This window comes from Phacochoerus africanus, chromosome X (assembly GCF_016906955.1).
Source record: "Phacochoerus africanus isolate WHEZ1 chromosome X, ROS_Pafr_v1, whole genome shotgun sequence".
Classification (NCBI taxonomy): domain Eukaryota; kingdom Metazoa; phylum Chordata; class Mammalia; order Artiodactyla; family Suidae; genus Phacochoerus; species Phacochoerus africanus.
The window spans coordinates 49,108,768-49,131,975 of NC_062560.1; the positions used below are offsets into that span (position 1 = coordinate 49,108,768).

At 38.6% G+C, this 23,208-nt stretch overlaps 1 protein-coding gene across 1 annotated transcript in view; it reads right to left on the reverse strand.

The window, feature by feature from the left end:
• FAM120C (family with sequence similarity 120C) overlaps positions 1-23,208 on the reverse strand; it is a 137,967-nt gene that overhangs the window by 14,194 nt on the left and 100,565 nt on the right. Inside the window, exon 11 of the mRNA XM_047764383.1 lies at positions 2,690-2,804. Coding sequence (XP_047620339.1) covers positions 2,690-2,804 — 115 coding nt within the window. The remainder of the gene's footprint in view (positions 1-2,689; positions 2,805-23,208) is intronic.

Below are 23,208 nucleotides of genomic sequence, written 5' to 3' on the forward strand. Positions count from 1 at the left end.
GTGTCACCTTTCAATATAGACATTTGAGTGCACAAACAGCCTTTATCCATTTCTTTCCTTGGGATGGCTTAGAAGATACTCATTACAGAAAAAAAAAGACATCAGCTTTAAAACTTTAAAAAGACACCCGCTTGAGATGCCACTTTTTTCTGCATGTCAAACTAGGAAAAAATTAAAACAAACAAAAATTAACACCGAGGATACAGTGAAACAAATGGGTATAATCAGGTAAAACTAGTGAATTACATATTTACAATTAAGCAATATGTATCAAGAACCACAAAACTGTTCACATTTGTTGACTCAGAAATTCAACTTTTAGGAATCTATTCTGGGAGTTACCGTCGTGGCTCAGTGGTTAATGAATCCGACTAGGAACCATGAGGTTGCGGGTTCAATCCCTGGCCTTGCTCAATGGGTTAAGGCTCTGGTGTTGCCATGAGCTGTGGTGTAGGTCACAGACGTGGCTTGGATCTGGCATTGCTGTGGCTCTGGCATAGGCCGGCGGCTACAGCTCTGTTTCGACCCCTAGCCTGGGAACCTCCATATGCTGAGGGTGTGGCCCTAAAAAGACGAAAGAGAAAAAAAGAAAAGGAATATATTCTAAGGAGGTAGAGATGTGAATAAAATTCTACGCATAAAGATGTTAATTATAATATTACATATAATAGTGGAAAACTAGAAACCAGATGGCCAATGTTAGAATAATTAAAGGATACATCTGTAGGATAAAATATTTACTAATTTTTTTTTTCTTTTTAGGCTAGGGACTGAGTCACAGCTACAGCTGCCAGCCTACACCACAACTCACAACAACACCGGATCCTTAACCCTCATGGACACTTAACTAGTCAGGTTTGTTTGTTACCAGTGAGCCACAATGGGAACTCCACTAAAATTTTTTAAGACACAGAAATTATGCACTAGGTTTAAAAATACAATATATAATTCCATAAATGATATTTCAACTATGTTGAAAATGCAGGACAAAAGATTGGAAGAAACCATTAGAATGTTCACAGTGGTTATCTCAAGTTGGTGTGTTAGCTTTAATAGGAAAAGGGGAAGTACCTGCAGGTCCCCTCCCAGGTGTGGTCTGGAGTCATTACCTGCTCTAATACCAAGCAATATTACATTTACTGTAAAAAGGAGTCAACACTATCTGTCTAAGACTGTTTTCATCTTTTCCTTAGTTGACCTCACTTAATATTTTGTAAGTCTGGAGTTCCCTTGGTGACTCAGCAGTTAACGAACCCAATAGGGATCCACGAGCATGCGGGTTTGATCCCTGGCCTCGCTCAGTGGGTTAAGGATCCAGTGTTTCCGTGAGCTGTGGTGTAGGTCACAGATGTTGCTTGGATCGTGAGTTGGTGTGGCTGTGGTGTAGGCCAGCAGCTATAGCTCTGATTTGACCCCTAGCCTGGACACTTCCATATGCAGCAGGTGTGGTCTTAAAAAAAATAAAAAAGATTTTGTAAGTCTTATTAGACTTGATCTTCTTCTAGTTTATACTAGGGCCTCAAAGGACCATGGCTGCTGAAGTCAGAAAAGGAGTGCTGTGTACTTAAAATATGCAAGACACTATTCTAGGTGTTTTGCATGGATCATTTTATTTAATATTTCCATAATCCTACACGTAAGGAATCTGATGCTACAGAGGTTAAGCAACCTTCCAAAAGACATATAGCTAGGAGGTAATGAAGCTACAATTCAAATCCAAGGCAGCCTGGCTTCAGAGCCTGCCCTCCAACCTACCATGTTCTATTGCCTTCAGCATATTTATATGGTAGACTTACTTTCTTCCTTAACATTTTTTAGACTTCCTCCTAACACTCAATTAGTATTACTTAAAAAGGGAGGGTAGGAGTTCCCTTGTGGTACAGATGGTTAAGGATCTAGCATTGTCACTGCTGCAGCTTGGGTCGCTGCTGTGGTGCAGGTTTGATCCCTGGCCTGGGAACTTCTACATGCGGCAGGTACGGCCAAAAAAGGCGGTTGGGGGGGGTAGCACAGGGAATTATACCCATTACCTTATAACCTACAATGGAATATAATCTGCAAAAATACTGAATCACTGTACTTACATCTGAAACTAACAGAATATTTTAAATCAACTATACTTCAACTTTAAAAAAGGGAGGGTGGACATTTACTCGGGGACAAACAGGAAAAACCAGGATGAGTTCCTTGTAGCATCTTCTGCAAGAGTTGTAAATCTTACTTAGTTGTCTTGGACAATATCCGTCTTTTTTTTTAAAAAAAAATTATGGCCACATGAGTAGCATATGGAAGTTCCTGGGCCAGGGATTGAATCCGTGCCACAGCAGAGACTTATGCTGCAGCTGTGGCAACGCCAGATGTTTTAACCCACTGCGCCAGACTGGGGATTGAACCCATACCTCTGCAGTGACACAAGCTGCTGCAATCAGATTCTTAACCCATTGTGCCACAGCAGGAGCTCTAACATCCATCTTTTCTATGCATTCTCACCCATCAACATGTGAGCACTGCTGCAGGTACCTCTTGGCTTTATTAATAGATATAAATATTTAGCTAAAGTAAATCAAATATTTACATGCAGAACTTATTCTTCTCCAGGATATTTATTATTTAGCTCCATAGTAAAAGACCTAAAATAAACCTATGAGATCATGAAAGAAAGAATTTAAATGAGAATAGATCAAATCACCTTGAGTTCTTGAAGCTGATCTGGTTCATAAAGCTGTGTAGATACTGCCTGTGCAAGGAAGGTGTCTAGCTCATGGCGATGCAGGATTCGGCCACCGGGCCACTGAACCATGTATCTAGAACATAAAAGCATCACTGTCAAGCAATAAAAGCTCATTTATTCATTTCACAAACACTAATTAAGCTAAGAACCTATCATGGGTCAGAATCTCAGATCCTAGCTAGCTTCTGGTAATTCCAATGCAATAAAGCAAAAGAGTCTCTGCCTTTGCTTACTTACAAGTCTAGGCAGTAGGGGAAACTGGCACATGTATCAACAAAGACAGGACAGTGTGTTAACTACCAAGATAGAAGAATGCACAGGGTGCTCTGAGAGCATAGAAGAGAGTTACTACTGGAAGAGTTAGAAAGGCATCCTAGGAAAAAAGTCAGCAGGAACCGAGTTACAAAGGGCCTATAGCAATCAATGAGACAAATGGTAGAGAAAGGATGTTCTAGGTTGAGGGAACAGTATGCGTAAAGGCAAGGAGGTGTGGAGCTCAGTATGACATACCAGGTTTCGTAGTGCTAGAGCTAAGCAGATTTGCAGTGACAGGAGGTGAGATTACAAAGTAGGCCAGACTATGGAAAATAGTATGAGGGTTCCTCAAAAAATTAAAACTAGAACTACTATATGATCCAGCAAATCCAATTCTGAGAATACTACATCCAAAGGAAACAAAAACAACTAACTTAAAAAGATACCTGCATTGCCATGTTCACTGCAGCATTACATAGCTAAGACACAGAAACAACCTAAGCATCTATCAATGGACAGATGGATAAATAAGTTGTGATATATATTTATATATGTGTGTGTGTGTGTGTATCACAACACACACACACACACACACACACACACTATGGTATATTATTCAGCTGTAAAAAAAAAAAGAAAATCATACCACTTGCAAAAACATGGATAGACCTTGAAGGCATTATACTAAGCAACATAAGTCAGAGACAGACAAATATTATATGATCTCACTTATATGTGGAATATAATAATAATTTAAAAAACCCTCATTAAGGAGTTCCTGTCATGGCGCAGCCAAAACGAATCCAACTAGGAACCATGAGGTTGTGGGTTCTATCCCTGGCCTCGCTCAGTGGGTTAAGGATCTAACATTGCCATGAGCTGTGGTGTAGGTTACAGACCTGGCTTGGATCCTGTGTTGCTATGGTTCTGGCGTAGGCCGGCAGCGACAGCTCTGATTATACCCCTAGCCTGGGAACCTCCATATGCCACAGGTGGGCCCTATAAGGACAGGAAGACAAAAATAAATAAATAAATAAATACCCTCATCAAACTCAGTGAAACAGATATCACATTTGTGATTATCAGAGGCAGGGGATGGGGGGAGATGGGGAAGAAACAATTGGAGGAAGGGGTCAAAAGGTACAAAATTCCAGTTATAAGATTAGTAAGTACTATGGATGTAATGGACAACATGGTGAGTACAGCTAACACTGAGGTATGATATATAGGAAAGTTGTTAAGAGAGTAGAAACTAAGAGTTCTCGTCATAAGGATAAATTTTTTCTCTTTTTATTGTATCTATATGAGATGATGGATGTTAACTAAAGCTACTGTGGTAATCATTTCACACTGTATATAAATCAAACAATCATTCTATAGACCTTGAACTTAGTGATTATGTCAATTATTTCTCAATAAGACTGGGGGAAAAAAGAAAGCAGGCCAGATGATGAAGGGTCTCAAAATCAATTTTAAAAAATTTAGACCTTAATCCTGAAATTATAAGAAGACACTTAAGGAGTATTAGCAGGAGTGTAACTTTGATTGGTTTGATATTGACTAGCCCAGAAGGTAAAAGAAGAGGCATGGATACTGATTAGGAGGAACTACAGAAACCAGTGGCTAAAGAGGGCTAAACAAAGGCACTGGCTGAGGAGGGGAAGGAAAGGGCCAGGGACAAACACCAGAGTTCTTAAGAAGGTAAGTCCATAGGATTTGGTGAAGGATTTTATGGGAAGTGGGTATAGGAAAGGGAAGAGCCTAAGATTCTTAGAATTCTATCTTGGGCAGATGGCTAGATGGTGAGGCCCAATCCCTAAGACAGGAAATTTACTAATTAATTGAATAAGTACTCACTGATGAGTATTTGAATTTCATGAATTGAATATGTCTTACCGTTTTAGGCATGAAGAATGCAGAAAGAAGAAAAGAAAGAGAGATGACAAAATACAAACACACCAGTTCAAAGTCTATGCCCTTAGCTCCTTGGAGGCCCACAAGACAAGGATGATTCATAATTATTGGAGTTGGTGAGACTTCAGAAATTTGGCATTTAAAGTAATGGTTGGTCTCTTTTGAGTGGCACATGGGATGGGTTCTTGGGGACTCTGGCCCAGTTACTACTACCAGGAGGCAGCGTGGTGACCTGGAAAGAGCCTGGGCTTTACAGCCAGACAGCCTGGCTTTGCATTTTTTTTTGTAATGTATTTTTTTTCTTTTTTCCCTTTTATTTTTTTTTCTACTATACAACATGGTGACCCAGTTACACAAATATGTATACATTCTTTTTTTCTCCCATCATCATGCTCCATTATAAGTGACTAGACATAGTTCCCAGTGCTACACAGCAGGATCTCATTGCTAATCCATTCCAAAGGCAATAGTCTGCACCTATTAAGCCCAAGCTCCCAGTCCATTCCTCTCCCTCACCCTCTCCCTTGGCAACCACAAGTCTATTCTCTAAGTCCATGATTTTCTTTTCTGTAGAAAGGTTCATTTGTGCCATATATTAGATTCCAGATATAAGTGATATCATATGGTATTTGTCTTTCTCTTTCTGACCTACTTCACTCAGTATGAGAGTCTCTAGTTCCATCCATGTTGCTGCAAATGGTGTTCTTTTGTTCTTTTTTTATGGCTGAGTAGTATTCCATCATGTATATTATACCACATCTTCCTAATCCAATCATCTGTCGATAGACATCTGGGTTATTTCCATGTCTTGGCTATTGTGAATTGTGCTGTAATGAACGTGCGGATGCATGTGTCTTTTTCAAGGAAAATTTTGTCTGGATATATGCCCAAGAGTGGGATTGCTGGGTCATAAGGTAGTTCTATGTATAGTTTTCTAAGGTACCTCCATACTGTTCTCCATAGTGGTTGTAACAGCTTACATTCCCACCAACAGTGCTGGAGGGTTCCCTTTTTTCCACACCCCCTCCAGCATTCGTTATTTGTGGACTTATTAATGATGGCTATTCTGACTGGTGTGAGGTGGTACCTCATGGTAGTTTTGATTTGCATTTCTCTAATCATCAGGGGTGTTGAGCATTTTTTCATGTGCTTGTTGGCCATCTGTATATCTTCCTTGGAGAAATGTCTATTCAGGTCTTTTGCCTATTTTTCCATTGGGTTGTTCGCTTTTTTTGCTGTTGAATTGTATAGTTGTTTGTATATTTTATAGATTAAGCCCTTGTCCATTGCATCATTTGAAAGTATTTTCTCCCATTCTGTAAGTTGTCTTTTTGTTTTCTTGTTGGTTTCCTTTGCTGTGCAAAGCTTGTCAGTTTGGTTAGGTCCCATTGGTTTATTTTTGCTCTTATTTCTGTTGTTTTTGGAGACTGACCTGAGAAAACATTTGTAAGGCTGATGTCAGAGAATATTTTACATATGTTCTCTTCCAGGAGTTTGATGGTGTCTTGTCTTACATTTAAGTCTTTCAGCCATTTTGAGTTTATTTTGGTGCATGGTGTGAGGGTGTGCTCTAGTTTCATTGATTTGCATGCAGCTGTCTAGTTTTCCCAGCAATACTTGCTGAAAAGACTGTCTTTTTCCCATTTTATGTTCTTGCCTCTTTTGTCAAAGATTAATTGACCATAGGTGTCTGGGTCTGGCTTTGCATCTTAACCTGTTGTTCCTCACTTGGAATGATCACAACAGCACAGGCAACCTGGTCCCCATTATTAACTATCCAGGATGGTTTTGGGATTGCAGGACATGCCAACAAACCCTGTTGCTTCTCTAGGAACAAAATTCTAAATGACTGGACTTCCCCTGAGGGATCTTCCTGGGCCACGTAAAACTTCATTTGTCCAAAACAACTTCCACACTCTTCCCTGCCCACATATTCTCCACTTGGAAAATTTATTCTTATTTTATGATCTATTTTATAGTTTTTCATGCTCTATTATATGCTGTATAACTCATATATTATATCTTCTATTAATAGCAAATATTATCCTTTGTCCTCAATATTTTATCTTGAGGACTACATTATCTAGTAATATTACTTCTTTATTTTGATTTATAGTTCCTTGATTTACCTTCACCCATTGTTTTATTTTTAATGTTTTCATGTTACTTTGTTGGCAGAATGTGAAGCAAAAAATAGAAGAAAAATAACGAAAATGCAATTACAGTAGGACACTTTAGTATACTACCATCATGTTATGACATACAAAATATACCTAAGGACTTCCCATTATGGCTCAGTGGTAGCAACCAGACTAGTATCCATAAGGATGCGGGTTCGATCCCTGGCCTTGCTCAGTGGGTTAAGGATCTGGCATAGCTGTGAGTTGTGGTGTGGGTTGCAGACACGGCTCACATCCCACACTGTGGCATAGGCTGGTGGCTGAAACTCCAATTTGACCCCTAGCCTGGGAATTCCATATGCTGCAGGTGCAGCCCTAAAAAGCAATAAATAAATAAATAAATAAATAAAATATACCTAAAATACATTTGAAGTCACAGAAGCTTTGAAAAATTCAATAAATAAGGTTCAAATGCTTATGAGACAAATGAACCTATCTACAGAAAAGAAACAAACTCATGGACATGGAGAACAGACTTGTGGTTGCCAAGGGAGAAGGGGAGGGAATGGGTTGGACTGGGAGTTTGAGCTTAGGAGATGTAAGCTATTGCATTTGGAGTGGATAAGCTATGTGTGTGTGTGTGTGTGTGTGTGTGTGTGTGACTGCATCACTCTGCTTATAGCAGAAATTGACAGAACATTATAAATAAAGTATAATAAAAAAATCTTAAAAAAATAATCTTCAAGTGCTCAGGTACGTTCCGATTAAGTCTAGGACCTTGTTTCTTTGTTCTTGTCTATTGTCTTGTTTATCATTCCTATTTATTATGTATTATCTAGCATAGTACATGGCATTGAGTACGTATTGGTAAATGTCAGGTCATGCCAAAAGACCAAAAAGCTCATCAAAAGTCCTCCAAAGCAAAAGTGTAGCAGTCACACCTTGACCACCTTGCAAGAAAACCTGATCTAAAGGAGTCAAATGTGGGAGACAGGTAGGCTCACTAATACAATGGGATGGGTGTGATTTTACAAGTGAATAGATTGTTCTGGGTGTTCTCAATGGAGAGAATGGCTACATTTACCTGGGAGAAAAAAGAAGGCTTCATAGAGGAAGGAAAATCTAATTTCCTAGGGATGTGAGTTTTTGTTTTATTTGGTTTATACTTTAACATTAACTTTTAGGAGTTTCCGTCATGGCTCAGTGGTTAGCTAACCTGACTAGCATCCATGAGGACGTGGGTTGCATCCCTAGCCTTGCTTGGTGGGTTGCCGTGAGCTGTGGTGAAGGTCGCAGACATGGCTTAGATCCCATGTTGCTGTGGCTATGGCATAGGCTGGCGGCTACAGCTCTGATTAGACCCTAGCCTGGGAATCTCCACATGCCATGGGTGTGGTCCTAAAAAGCCAAAAAAAGACCAAAAAAAAATTAACTTTTAAATTTTCATGCCTCTCTAACCTTAGTGTAGTGTATGGCAGAATGGGCACTCAATAAATGTTTGATGAACAAATGAGTCAGTGTCAGGATATTCAAAAGGAAATGCTAGCTCCATCTTTCGGCCAGCACTGCTATTCGACTGGCCCTGAAAGAATTAAGAACTAGAGAGGGTAGGGCCCAAAGAGTCAGAGGAGAGAGAGGCTCATAAATGAAACAATAGGAAATAACAATTATGAAATCAACCAATATTTAGTGATGCTCATTAGGTGCTATTTTTTAAAATATATGATTTCATTGGAGATTTTCTCTGGAAATACCACAGCATTACTAATTTCCCATGGAATTTCCTCAAACTCGATAAGATGACATCTTTATTGTTATTACTATTATTAGTATTTACAATATTATACATACTATATACAAGCATTAAATATTACATTACAATATATGCAGACAACTATAAGTTACTTATAAGAATAACATTTACTACATGCCTCTTGTCTTCTAGACACCTTGCCAAGACCTTTATATACACAGAATATAGTAGCAATGAATAGAGACTTGGAGTCTGACATACTTGGTTCCAATCTAGGTTTCACAACTTTTCTTTGTGACTCTGGGCAAATGCATTAACCTCTATGATCTTTTGTTCACACATCTCTAACGTGGGGATAATACGTGGAGATAAAATCTCAAAAGGTTGTAATAAGTAAAGGAGAAAAAGCATGTAAAAAGCGCTTAGCATATGGCACAGCAGAATTCTTGGTTACTATTTATAACTTAGCCAATTATGGTATAATCCTTCCTTTACTATTTGGTGAAGCCCACCCTATCATATGTTAAATTCTCACACATACAAGGATCTCTTTCTACCCTATTTATTCTGTGTTTATCATGCCAGTATCATAATGACTCAAATTTTAAATATGCTTTAATATTTAGTGGTCTCTACTTTTACTCCATGTCTTTTAATTTTAAATAACATTTATGATTTTATTCTGACTACAAAAGTTCAAGTTAATTCTAATTCAGAAAACATTTTAAATGGCAAAAAATTATGAAGAAAATAAAAAATAAAAATGGAACTAATTGGAGTTCCCTGGTAGTTCAGCAGGCTGAGGGTCCACCATTGTCACTGCTGTGGCTCAGGTCACTGTCATGGTGCGGGATTGATCCCTGGCCCAGGAAATTCTGCATGCTTCACGCATGGCAAAAAAAAAAAAAGGAAATAATTTGTAATCATACTATTCAGATATAACCTCTCTAAAGATTGTCATGATTTTGGTTCTTTCTTCCTAGCATCTCAAATCTCAAATTTTCTCTCTGCCATACTATATATAGAATATTGTATCTTGCTTTTTTCACTCAATATTATAAGAATTTTTAATTCATTAAATACTTTTCAAAAACATGATTTTAAATGACTGCATTTTCATCATGTTATCAATTTACTTAAATATTCCAGTAATATGGAAACTTATACTCTTCCTACTTTTATTATAAATAATATTATAAAGATATTCATATATTATAAATCTCATCTGTATCTTTGATTATTCATTCTCTTAAGGTGATTTCCTAGAGGGGTATTATTATGTCAAAGGTTGTCCTTAATACATACTGTATTTTTTTTGTGTCTTTTTAGGGCTGCACCCGCGGCATATGAAGGTTGCCAGGCTAGGGGTCAAATCAAAACCAGAGCAAGAGCAATGCAGAATCCGAGCTGTGTCTGTGACCTACACCACAGCTCACAGCAACACCGGATTCTTAACCCACTGAGTGAGGCCAGGGATAGAACCTGCGTCTTCATGGATACTAGTCAGATTCATTTCCACCGAGCCACCATGGGAACTCCTGCAAAATTGTTTTCCAGACCCATTTGTCCTATCTCCCAGCATGAATTGTTATCATTAATCTTTGATGATTTAACAGGCAAAAAAGTCTTTTGCTATTTAAATTTCTGTCTCTAATGGCTAATGAGGAGATTGTATATTTTTTCCAAACACACATTTACTTCTACAACTGGTCTATCATAGACACATCAGTGAATCTGCTTGTTCTATTGCTCCTTCTCAGATAATCTAGAGCCTTATCTTTATAATAGTGATAGCTATTTGGATACAGGGTGGACAGCTGATCCAAGTCAAATCAATTCATGGCTTGCCACAGTCTTGAGAATTTGAGCTAAGAGATTCAGGGGCTGATGAAACAGACAGCAGAAAAATGAACTACAAAGGTCCATGAGAGGGTGGGCAATTGTGCACTTTTCCGATCCTTGGATGACCATGAGACTACCTGTTACACATCTTTCTTTTTTGGTCTTTTTGACATTTCTTGGGCCGTTCCCACGGCATATGGAGGTTCCCAGGCTAGGGGTTGAATTGGAGTTGTACCCATCGGCCTACACCACAGCCATAGCAATGCTGGATCCAAGCCATGTCTGCGACCTACACCACAGCTCACGGCAATGCCGGATCCTTAACCCACTGAGCAAGGCCAGGGATTGAACCCACAACCTCATGGTTCCTAATCGGATTTGTTAACCAGTGAGCCATGAAGGGAACTCCTGTTACATCTTTACAATAGGATAGCTAGAGTGGCTTTTGTTTCTTATAAACAAATGAATCCAAAGAGAGTGTCATTTACCCATTTTTGTTTTGGGGTGCTAGTATTTAAAAAGCTTTTATATATTGAGAATATTGATGTACTGTCTGTTTTAACGGTTGCAACTATTTTCCCAGTTTGTCATTTGTCTTTCAATACTATATATTTTGGTATACTCATAGTTACTGATCTTCTCCCTTTTTTTGTTTTGCTCATGCCCACAGCCGTGGAAGTTCCAGGGCCAGGGACTGAACCAGAGCCACAGCAGTGACAATGCTGGATCCTTAACCCACAAAGCTACCAGGAAACTCCATGATCTTCTCCTTTTTGTATCTTCCCTTTTTTACATGCAGTGTCTCAAGTCTTTATGCTTTAATACTATTTCATTTTTCAAAATAAGCCTTTTACTTTGCATTAATTTTACATATATACAAACTTACCTAAAAAAGCTTTATTGAGGTATAATTTTTTTCTTTTTTTTTATTACTCAAATGAATTTATCACATCTGTAGTTGTATAATGATCATAACAATCTGATTTCACAGGATTTCCATCCCACAGCCCAAGCAGATCCCCCAACCCCCAAACTGTCTCCTCCGGAGACCATAAGTTTTTCAATGTCTGTGAGTAAGCATCTGTTCTGCAAAGAAGTTCATTCTGGCCTTTTTTCGGATTCCACATGTCAGTGAAAGCATTGGATGTTGGTGTCTCATTGTATGGCTGACTTCACTTAGCATGATAGTTTCTAGGTCCATCCATGTTGCTAAAAATGCTGCTATTTCGTTCTTTTTGATGGCTGAGTAATATTCCATTGTGTATATGTACCACCTCTTCTTGATCCACTCCTCTGTCGATGGACATTTAGGTTGTTTCCATGTCTTGGCTATTGTAAATAGTGCTGCAATGAACACTGGAGTACATGTGTCTTTGCGAGTCATGGTTTTCTCTGGATAGATGCCCAGGAGTAGGATGGCTGGATCAAATGGTAGTTCTATTTTTAGTTTTCTGAGGAATCTCCATACTGCCTTCCACAGTGGTTGCACCAATGTACAATCCCACCAGCAGTGTACTAGGGTTCCTTTTTCTCCACACCCTCTCCAGCACTTATTGTTTGTAGACTTTTGGATGATGGCCATTCTGGCTGGTGTACGGTGGATCCTCAGAGTGGTTTTGATTTGCATGTCTCTAATAATGAGTGATGTTGACATCTTTTCATGTGTTTTATGGCCGTCTGTATGTCTTCTTTGGAGAATTGTGTGTTTAGATCTTCTGGCCATTTTTTGATGGGGTTGTTTGTTTTTTTGGTATGGAGCTGCAGAAGGTGTTTATAAATTTTGGAGATGAATCCCTTGTCAGTGGATTCACTTGCGAAGATTTTCTCCCATTCTGTGGGTTGTCTTTTTGTGTTGTTTAGGGTTTCGTTTGCTGTGCAGAAACTTTTCAGTTTGAGTAGGTCCCATTTGTTTATTTTTCTTTTTATTGTCAATACTCTGAGAGGTGGACCTGAGAAGATGTTGCTGTCGTTTATGTCAGAGAGTGTTTGACCTATGTTTTCCTCTAGGAGTTTGATAGTGTCTGGTCTTATATCTAGGTCTTTAATCCATTTGGAGTTGATTTTTGTGGATGGTGTTAGGGAGTGTTCTCATTTCATTCTTTTCCATGTGGCTGTCCAGTTTTCCCAGCACCACTTATTAAACAAGCTGTCCTTTCTCCATTGTATAGTCTTGCTTCCTTTGTCATAGATGAGTTGACTGTAAGTGCATGGGTTGATTTCTTGGCTTTCTATCCTGTTCCACGGATCTATATGTCTGTCTTTGTGCCAGTACCATGCAGTTTTGACAACTGTTGCTTTGTAGTATAGTCTGAAGTCCGAGAGGTATAATTTACATACCATAAAATGTATCCATTAAGTATAGAACTTAATGATTTTTAGTAAGTCTACAGAGTTATGCAACTATCACCACAATTGAGTTTTAGAACATTTGCATTGCCCCCAAAAGATTTCTCATGCCCATGTGCAGTAACTCCCCATTCCCACCCCTAGGCAACCACTTTCTATCAACTTTACAATCTCTCACAACTTCCTATCTCTATAGATTTGCTTTGCTGAACACTTCATATAAATAGAAAAATACAGTATGTGGACTTTTCTGTCTGGCTTCCTTCCTTAGTATAGTTCTGTTTTAATTAAACTTTTAATTTTGATATTAGAGTAGATTAACATGCAGTTTTAAGAAATAAAACAGAGGAATCCCTTGAACACTTTACCTAGTTATCCTAATGGTAATATCTTGCAACAGAATATTGATACTGATTTAGTCAAGATATAGAACAGTTGAATCACCATAAGTATCCCTCACATTGCCTTTTATAACTACATCTATCTTCTTTCTCCACTCCATGTTCCTAACCCCTGGCAATTATTAATCTGTTTTCCATTTCCCCAATTTTGTCATTTTAACAAAGGAATCATACAATATTTAATCTTTTGGGATTGGCTTTTTTTTTTTTTTTTTTACTTAGCACAATTACCTTAAGATTCATCCAAACTGTTGTGTTACCAAAAGTCTGTTGCTTTTTAATTACTGAGTAGAATTCCATCATATATATGTATAACAGCTGAATAATTCATTCATTGAAAGAAATCTGGTTGTTTCCAAATTTGGAGTATTAAGAAAAAGATGCTCTAAACATTAGTGTGCAGGATTCTGTGGGGACCTCTATGTTTATCCTTTAGCAAATACTTCCACATGTGCATTTCTCTGGGATAAATGCCCAAGAGTGCAATTGTTGGGTTGTACAGTGGTTTTTTGAAGAAGCTAATGAATTGTTTTCCAAAGTGGCTGTACCATATTTCCAACACCAATGAATGAATGACCCAGTTTCTCCGTGTTTTCCCCATGATGTGGTATTATCATTATTTCTTATATTAGCCATTCTGATAGGTGTGTAATGATATATCATTGTAGTTTTAATTTGCATTTCCCTAATGGCTAACAATATAGAACATCTTTTTTTTTTTTTGTCTTTTGTTGTTGTTATTGTTGTTGTTGTTGCTATTTCTTGGGCCGCTCCCACGGCATATGGAGGTTCCCAGGCTAGGGGTCTAATCGGAGCTGTAGCCACCGGCCTACGCCAGAGCCACAGCAACGCGGGATCCGAGCCGCGTCTGCAACCTACACCACAGCTCACGGCAACGCCGGATCGTAGAACATCTTTTTATGTGTATATTGGTCACTGTATATCCTCTTCAGTCAAACGTCTGTTCATGTATTTTGCCTTTTCTAATTAAATTATTTGTCTTTTTTTACTGCTGAGTTTTGAGAGATCGTTATATGTTCTAGATACTAGGCCTTTGTTTGAATATATGGTTTGCAAATATATCTCCCCACAGTTTGTAGCTTATGTTTTTTTTTTTTTTTTGTCTTTTGTCTTTTTTGTTGTTGTTGTTGTTGCTATTTCCTTGGGCCGCTCCCGCGGCATACGGAGGTTCCCAGGCTAGGGGTCGAATCGGAGCTGTAGCCACCGGCCTACGTCAGAGCCACAGCAACACGGGATCCGAGCCGCGTCTGCAACCTACACCACAGCTCACGGCAACGCCGGATCGTCAACCCACTGAGCAAGGGCAGGGACCGAACCCGCAACCTCATGGTTCCTAGTCGGATTCGTTAACCACTGTGCCACGACGGGAACTCCTGTAGCTTATGTTTTTATCCTCACATGGGCATTGAAGTAGCAAAAATTTTTAATTCTGTTAAGGACCAATTCATCAGTTTTTCCCTTTATGGATCATGCTTTTGGTAACAAGTCTAAGAATTCTTTGCCTACCTCTAGATTCTGAAATTTTTTCTAAAATTTGTATAATTTTATATTTACATTTAAGTCTATGATCCATTCTGAGTTAATTTTTATGGGTAAGCTATTATTTTTTATTTTTTTATTTTTTTTGGGGGGTCTTTTTGTTTTTAGTGCCGCAGCATATGGAGGTTCCCAGGCTAGGCGTCCAATTGGAGCTGTAGCTGCCAGCCTACGCCAGAGCCACAGCAACGCGGGATCCAAGCTGCATCTGCGACCTACACCACAGCTCACGGCAACGCCGGATTGTTAACCCACTGAGCAAGGGCAGGGATCGAACCCACAACCTCATGGTTCCTAGTCGGATTCGTTAACCACTGTGCCACGACGGGAACTCCAAGGAAGAAAGGGCTTTTATCTAAAGGGGAAGATCCACTTTTTTTCTGCAGATGCAGCCACACACCAGGGTACATGACTTAGCACCAGAATACAAGCTGGATTTCAGCTCCTACTGGGCCCCTAACCAGAGATCCTTGTGCAATGCACAAACCACACAACTGTCTACAGACCTGATCAAAGAGACTGGTTGAGGCTGTTGCAGTAATTTGGATTAGAGATGATGATGATTTGGATCTAGGTGGCAGCAGTGTGGAGGGAGGGAAAATACACAAAGAATATGCTAAAGAAGTCCTTAGCCCTGGGTCCCTGCCCTAGCCCTGAGAAGAATAGACTGTTTATTGCTTCTCTAAAAGTAGCTCTAATGTTCACCTAACCTGTGGACTTAGATTTATTCCAGCCCTAAACAATACCCCCAGGGGAGAGGTGGGGGCATTTATTGGGCAGGAGGTGGAATGGGTTGGAGGAAGGAGGTTTCTCTCCCTGTGGAGAGAATCCATAGCCTCCAGGAAGCTTTGGCCTCCAGGAGGAATGACAGCCAATAGGCTGCCCTCCCTCCCAAGGGAGTCCAGGAACAGTTGCGCATCTGTGCAAATTGTGAGAAATGAAGATATGAATCCCTACTTAATATGACAAAGTTTTTGTGAGGACCAAATACATGTTCAAAGCAGCTCAACTGGGCCTGGCAGTTAGTAAGCATTCAGAAGACCTTGGTCCCTAGTACTGGTTCCTCCACAGTCTCACTGAGATATCTTAAATCAATCACTTTTCCTTTCCGAGACTCAGCTTCTTCATTTATACAATGGATATAATATTCCCTGCAAAGAAAAAATTAATGGAACAGATAGAATGAAATCCTGGATATGAGGGAATCTCTTGGAAAGCTGGCCATGTGGTAACTGGTGGTGTCATGATATTGCAGCCCTTCTTTCTCTCCTCACTGTCCCGCCAGTTCAGTCCTTATCCCTTTTGCCAGGAATTCTATAAGAGGCTTCCAGCTGGTTACTCCACCTTCCATCTCCTTGCTGCCTGAATCTAGTTTTCCTGAATCTCATCTCTAGGTATGTCTTCCATTTTTCCAAAATCTGCATAGGTTTCCTAAAAGTTACCAGACTTACAGGAGGAGGCAACAGCTATGTGCCCTGTAGAACAGGACAAAAATGATAATGCCCTAAGAAAGTTTAGTGGAATAGTACTCAAAAAGTGGTGGTTATTTGCCCAGGGGGGCTTACAGGAGCCAGTCTACTACTTTTCTTTACTCTTTCTGGTTTTCCTTTCCTTTTTTCTTTTTTCTTTTTTAGGGCTGCACCCACAGCATATGGAGGTTCCCAGGCTAGGAGTCCAATCGGAGCTACAGCTGCCAGCCTACACCACAGCCACAGCAACACGGGATCCAAGCCACGTCTGTGACCTACACCACAGCTCACCGCAATGCCAGATCCTTAACCCACTGAGTGAGGCCAGGGATCGACCCACGACCTCATGGATGCTAGTCGGGTTCGCTGACTGCTGATCCAAGATGGGAACTCCTATTTCATATTTTATTTACATTTAAATTTCAACAAACACTGAGCTTGAGTATATGCTAGTCCTTTGTTCAGATTTTTAAATTAAAGATAAATGGACAGTCAGCTTTAAGGGTGCAATGTATTGAACACTGCACAATATATTCAACCATCATAGAATCTAAAGGGAGATATAACTACATCTTTTACACACAAGTGTAGGGACAAGACCAGCAATTGGAGGAAAATGTGTTCAGGACTGAACAGAAAAGTCCTCGGTTGCTAACAGAATCTCCCCTTGACTTCAGACTTGAGACAAACCAAGGAGTCCGTCAGTATACAAAAACCACTGAATTCAGGAATAACAGGAGCAACAAGATAGGTATTAAGGAATTGGCTCTTGCCAATTAGGATTGTAGGGCCAGTCTGAAGCAAGCAGGGCTGGGTGGAAGCAGAAAACATGGCAACTCAAGTCCAGGATCTGTAGATTAGAACAGCAGTCTAGAGACAAAATAATGAGTGCATTTTCCAAAGATCTCTAGTTTTCCAAACAAGCCTTCCTCAAACAGTGCTGAGTTAATTTTTGTATAAAGTGTGAGGTTTAGGTTGAAGTGTTTGTTTGTTTGGCCTATGGATGTCCAGTTGTTCCAGCACCATTTGTTGAAAAGGTTATCCTTTCCCCCACTGAATTGCTTTGGCACCTCTGTAAAAAATTAGTTGTGCATATTTGTGTGGTTCTATTTCTAGGTTCTTTATTTTGTTCCACTGACTGCTTTGTTTATCCTTTAGCAAATACTTCCACCGGCTTGATTACTTTAGCTACATATTAAGCCTTAAAATTGAGAAGAGTGATTCCTATACTTTTTTCTCCTTTTGCAAGATTGTTTTAGCTATTTTAAGGACCTGTGTCTTTCTATATAAATTTTAGAGTAAGTTTGTTTACATCCACAAAAATCCTTGCATTTAGCCCCACAGGAATTGTATTAAACCTACAGATCAGTTTGAGAAGTGACAGTTTACAATGTAAGTCCATGAACTTTCCTACTTTGATTTCTTTCATCACCATATAATAACTTTGAGGTTTACTTATGCTCTGGCATGTATCAGATGTTTATCCATCTACCAGTTAACAGATATTTGAGTTATTTCTACTTTTTGGCTATTAAGAATAATATTTCTTTGAACATTCATGTGCAAGTCTTTGACTGGACATATCTTTTCAGTGCTCTTGGGTAGATACCTAGGAGTGAAATAAATGAGTCATATGATAAATTTATGTTTAACTTTTTAAGAAAATGCCAAACTAATTTCCAGAGTAGTTGTATCCCTTTAAATTCCCACCAGCAGTGTATGAGGGAATTTCAGTTCTCCATAGCCAGGCCTACATCTGTCTTTCTTATTATAATTATCATTCCAGCTGAATGAAGTAGTGTTTCATTATGGTTTAAATTTGCATTTCCCCAATGATTACTGAAGTTGAGAACCGTTTCATATGCTTCTGTTCCAATGCTATATCTTCTCTGGTGACATGTCTGTTCACATCTTTTACTCATTTTTAGATAGAGTTGTTTGTTTTCTTATAAGTTTTTAAATATATTCTAACAAAAGTCCTTTATCAGCTATGGGATATGTAAATGTTTTCTCCAGTCTGTGGCTTACCTTTTCAATTTTGTATTTTCTAGTCTTTTTTTTCTTTTCAGGGCCGTACCTGCGGCATACGGAGGTTCCCAGGCTAGGGGTCTAATCGGAGCTGTAGCTGCTGGCCTACATCAGAGCCACAGCAGTGCCAGATCCTTAACCCACTGAGTGAAGCCAGGGATCAAACCTGCAACCCCAAGGTTCCTATTCAGATTTGTTTCTGCTGCAGCACAATGGGAACTCCTCAATTTTTTAATGGTTGGCTTCTGAAGTATAAAAATTTTATATTTTTTATATTGGGATGAAATCTATTTTTTTTGTCTTTTTGCCTTTTCTAGGGCCGCTCCCACAGCATATGGAGGTTCCCAGGCTAGGGGTCTAATCGGAGCTGTAGCCACTGGCCTACGCCACAGCCACAGCAACGCGGATCCGAGCCACGTCTGCAACCTACACCACAGCTCACGGCAACGCTGGATCGTTAACCCACTGAGCAAGGCCAGGGATCGAACTCGCAACCTCATGGTTCCTAGTTGGGTTCGTTAACCACTGCGCCATGACGGGAACTCCTGAAATCTATTTTTTAAGGTGGGTTATTCTTTGGCTGTTGCATCTAAGAAATATTCACCTAACCCAAAATCATGAGAATTTTCTCCTGTAAATTTTACAGTTTTAACTATTGTATTTTGGTCTATGATCCATTTTGAGTAATTTTTGTGTATAGTGTGAGAGATCTAAATTCATCATTTTTATCAGGTCACGTCAAGTTGGTTGACAGTGTTGCACAAGTCTTCCATTTTTTTTGTCATTTTTTTTTAATTTTAAAAAATTTATTATAGTCGATTTACAATGTGCTGTCAATTTCTGCTGTACAGCAAAGTGACCCAGTTATACATATATATATACATTCTTTTTTTTACCATTTTGCTGACTTTGTGTCTAGTTGTTCTATCCATTATTGAGATATTAAAGGGTATTGAAGCCTCGAACTATTATTGTTGAAGGGCTATTACATTCTTAAATTCTACAGGTTTTTGCTTCATGTATTTAGGGGCACTGTCATTAGGAGTAGTGCATTTTTATAATTGTTATATTTTCCCGATGAATTGACCCTTTTATCACTATAAAATCTTCTATATTTGTCTATAGAAGACAAATGTATTACTTGTCTTAAAGTCTATTTTGTCAGACATTAGAATATCTATTACAATTTTCATATGGTTGTTGTTTGCATGACATGTTTTTCCTATTCTTTTTCTTTCAACCTATTTTTTTTTTTTTGTCTTTTTGCCTTTTCTAGGGCCGCTTCTGCGGCATATGGAGGTTCCCAGGCTACGGGTCGAATCGGAGCTGTAGCCACCGGCCTACGCCAGAGCCACAGCAACTCGGGATCCGAGCCGCGTCTGCAACCTACACCACAGCTCACGGCAACGCCGGGTCCCCAACCCACTGAGCAAAGGCAGGGATTGAACCCGCAACCTCATGGTTCCTAGTGGGGATTCGTTAACCACTGCGCCATGACGGGAACTCCTATTTGTGTCTTTCAATCTAAAGTCTATCTCCTGTAAATAGTTCATGCTTTGTATCTAATCTCACAATCTCTGCCTTTTGATTGGAATATTCATTCCATTTACATTTGATATAGTTGTTGATATGTTCAGATTTATAAGTTTCATACTTTTTTCTGTTCATTCTCTTTTACTGCCTTCTATTGTGTTAAATAGATATTCTCTAGTGTAGCATTTTAATTATTTTGTTGTTTTTTTAACTATATTTTTAGTTATTTTCATAATTGTTACTGTGAACATTACAAAATACATCTTAACTGACACACCACATCAAATTAGTACTAAATAATTCCAGTAGGAGGTAGAAATGTTGTTCCAATATAGTTCTCTTCTTTCCTCCCTCTGTTGCATTGTTATTATCATGTATGTTCTATTATTCTAAAACCAACACACAATTTTATAACTATTGATTTATGCAGTTGTCTTTTTTTTTTGTCTTTTTTCCTTTTCTAGGGCCACTCTGTGGCATATGGAGGTTCCCAGGCTAGGGGTAGAGTCGGAGCTGTAGCCACCGGCCTACGCCAGAGCCACAGCAACACGGGATCCAAGCTGCGTCTGCAACCTACACCACAGCTCACGGCAACGCCAGATCCTTAACCCACTGAGCAAGGCCAGAGATCGAACCCGCAACCTCATGGTTCCTAGTTGGATTCGTTAACCACTGAGCCACAATGGGAACTCCTGAAGTTGTCTTTTAAATCAGTTAAGTCAAGAAATAAAAAAATATTTATACCATTTTATACATTTATCTATGCAATTACTTTTACAGGTGGTTATTACTCATTCATTTGGGTGTCGTTTCCTTTCATTCTGAAGGACATCATTTAATACTTCTGGTATGGCAAGTTGGTAGCATAAATTCTCTTAATCTTTAGTTATCAATCTACTTCACTTTTCTTTCTACTTTACAACTTTATTGAGATACAAGTATTATACCATATAATTCATGTATTAAAAGTGTATATCAATATTTTTTGGTATATTCACAGGGCTGTGTAACCATCACCACTATATAATTACACAACATTTAAATCACCCCAAACAGAAACCTCATATCAATTAGCAATCACTCTACATTTGCCCCTCCCCCAGGCTGCTGGCAACCACACATCTATAGATTTGCCTATTCTGAACATTTCACTTAAGTAGAAGTACATATGTCCTTTTGCGACTAGTGTCTTTCACCTAGTCTAATGTTTTGCAGGGTTCATCCATGTTGTAGCATAAGTCCACTCCTTTTTATAGCTGAATAATGTAGTATTATACAAATATACCACATTTGTTAACCCATTCATCAGTTGATGAACATTTAAGGTGTTTCCACTTTTTGGAGATTATGAGTGATGCTATATGAACATGCTTTTGTGTAGATATGTCTTCATTTTATGTTCTCACTAGCAGTGTCCCAATTTCTTCACATTCTCACCAAAACCTGTTGTCTGTCTTTTTAATTATAGTCACCCTAATGGGTGAAAACTGGTATCTCACTGAATTTTTGATTTGCATTTTCCTAAAGATTAGTGATGTTGAGTATTTTTTCAAGTGCTTATTGGCTGTTTACATATCTTCTTTGGAGAAATATCTATTGATTTTCTTTGATCACTGTAATTAAACTATTTCTCCTTTATTAATGAGTTGTGAGAATTCTTTATACATTTTAGATACCAGATACACAATTTGCAAGTATTTCTCCCATTCTGTAAGCACACTGTTTTCTCACTTTCTTCATGGCGTTGTCTCACAACAAGCTTTTAGTTTTGGTTTAGTCCAATTTATGTATTTTTCTTTTGTCACTTACACTTTTGGCATCACATCTAAGAAACTATTTCCTAACCTGAGATCATGAAGATTTACACATGTTGTCTTCTAAAGATTTACACATGTTGTCTTCTAAAGATTTCATAATTTGAGCTCTTATATTTAGATGATGCATTTTGAGTTAAATTTTGTGTATGATGTGAGGTAGAGGTCCAACTTCATTCTTCTGCATGTGAATATCCAGTTATAGCAAAACTATTTACTGAAAAGACTATCTTTCCTCATTAAATTATCTTGGTACTCTTGACAAAAATCAACTGACCATAAATGTAAGGGTTTATTTCTGGGCACTCAACTGTACTCCACTCATTTATATGTCTATCCTTATGCCACGGTTTTGATTAATATAGCTTTGTAGTAATATTTAAATGGAGAAGTGTGGATCTACAACTTTGTTCTTTTTCTTCAAGATTGTTTTGACTATTCTGAGCCCCTTGCATTTACACATTAATTTTAGTGTCAGCTTGTTAATTTCTGCAAGTAAGCCATCTGGGATTTTGGATTGGGTTAAATGTATAGATCAAACTTCAGGACTATTGCGATCTTAACAATCTTTTATCTTCTTATAAGAAAGGGATGTTTTTCCATTTATTTAAATTTTCTTTAACTGTAGTTTTCAATTTACAAATCTTGAACCTCTTTTGTCAGATTTATACCAAGTAGTTCATTCTTTTTCATGCTATTATTTATTTTTTTGGCTTTTCTAGGGCCGCTCCAACGGCATATGGAGGTTCTCAGGCTAGGGGTCTAATCGGAGCTGTAGCTGCCAGCCTACACCAGAGCCACAGCAACGCGGGATCCGAGCCACGTCTGCGACCTACACCACAGCTCATGGCAATGCCGGATCCTTAACCCACTGAGCAAGGCCAGGGGTCAAACCCGCAACCTCATGGTTCCTAGTCGGATAACCACTTAGCCACGACAGGAACTCCTTTTTCATGCTATTACAAAAGGAGTTGTTCTCAATTTTATTTTTGGAATACTGATTACTAGTGTATTAAAATACAATTGATAAATTGATCTTATATCCTGTGACTTTACTGAACTCAATTATTGGTTTCAATTGTCTGTTTTGTTATTGTTACACTTTAAAAAGTTGTAGTAAAATACATATAACATATCATTTACGATTCTTAGCCATTTGTAAGTGTACAATTCAGTGCTATCAAATACATTCACCTTGTGCAACCATCACCATCACCTATCCCCGTAACTCTTTTCATTCTGTTAAACTGAAATTCTTTACCTATTAAACAATAACTACCCATTATTCCCTCCCACGACCCCTGGCAACTACCATTATAATTTCTGTCTTTATGATTTTGACTAGTCTAAGTACCTCACGTAAATGGAATCATACAGTGTTTGTCTTTTTGTGACTAGATTATTTATTTCATTTAATATAATGTCCTCAAGATTCACCCATGTTG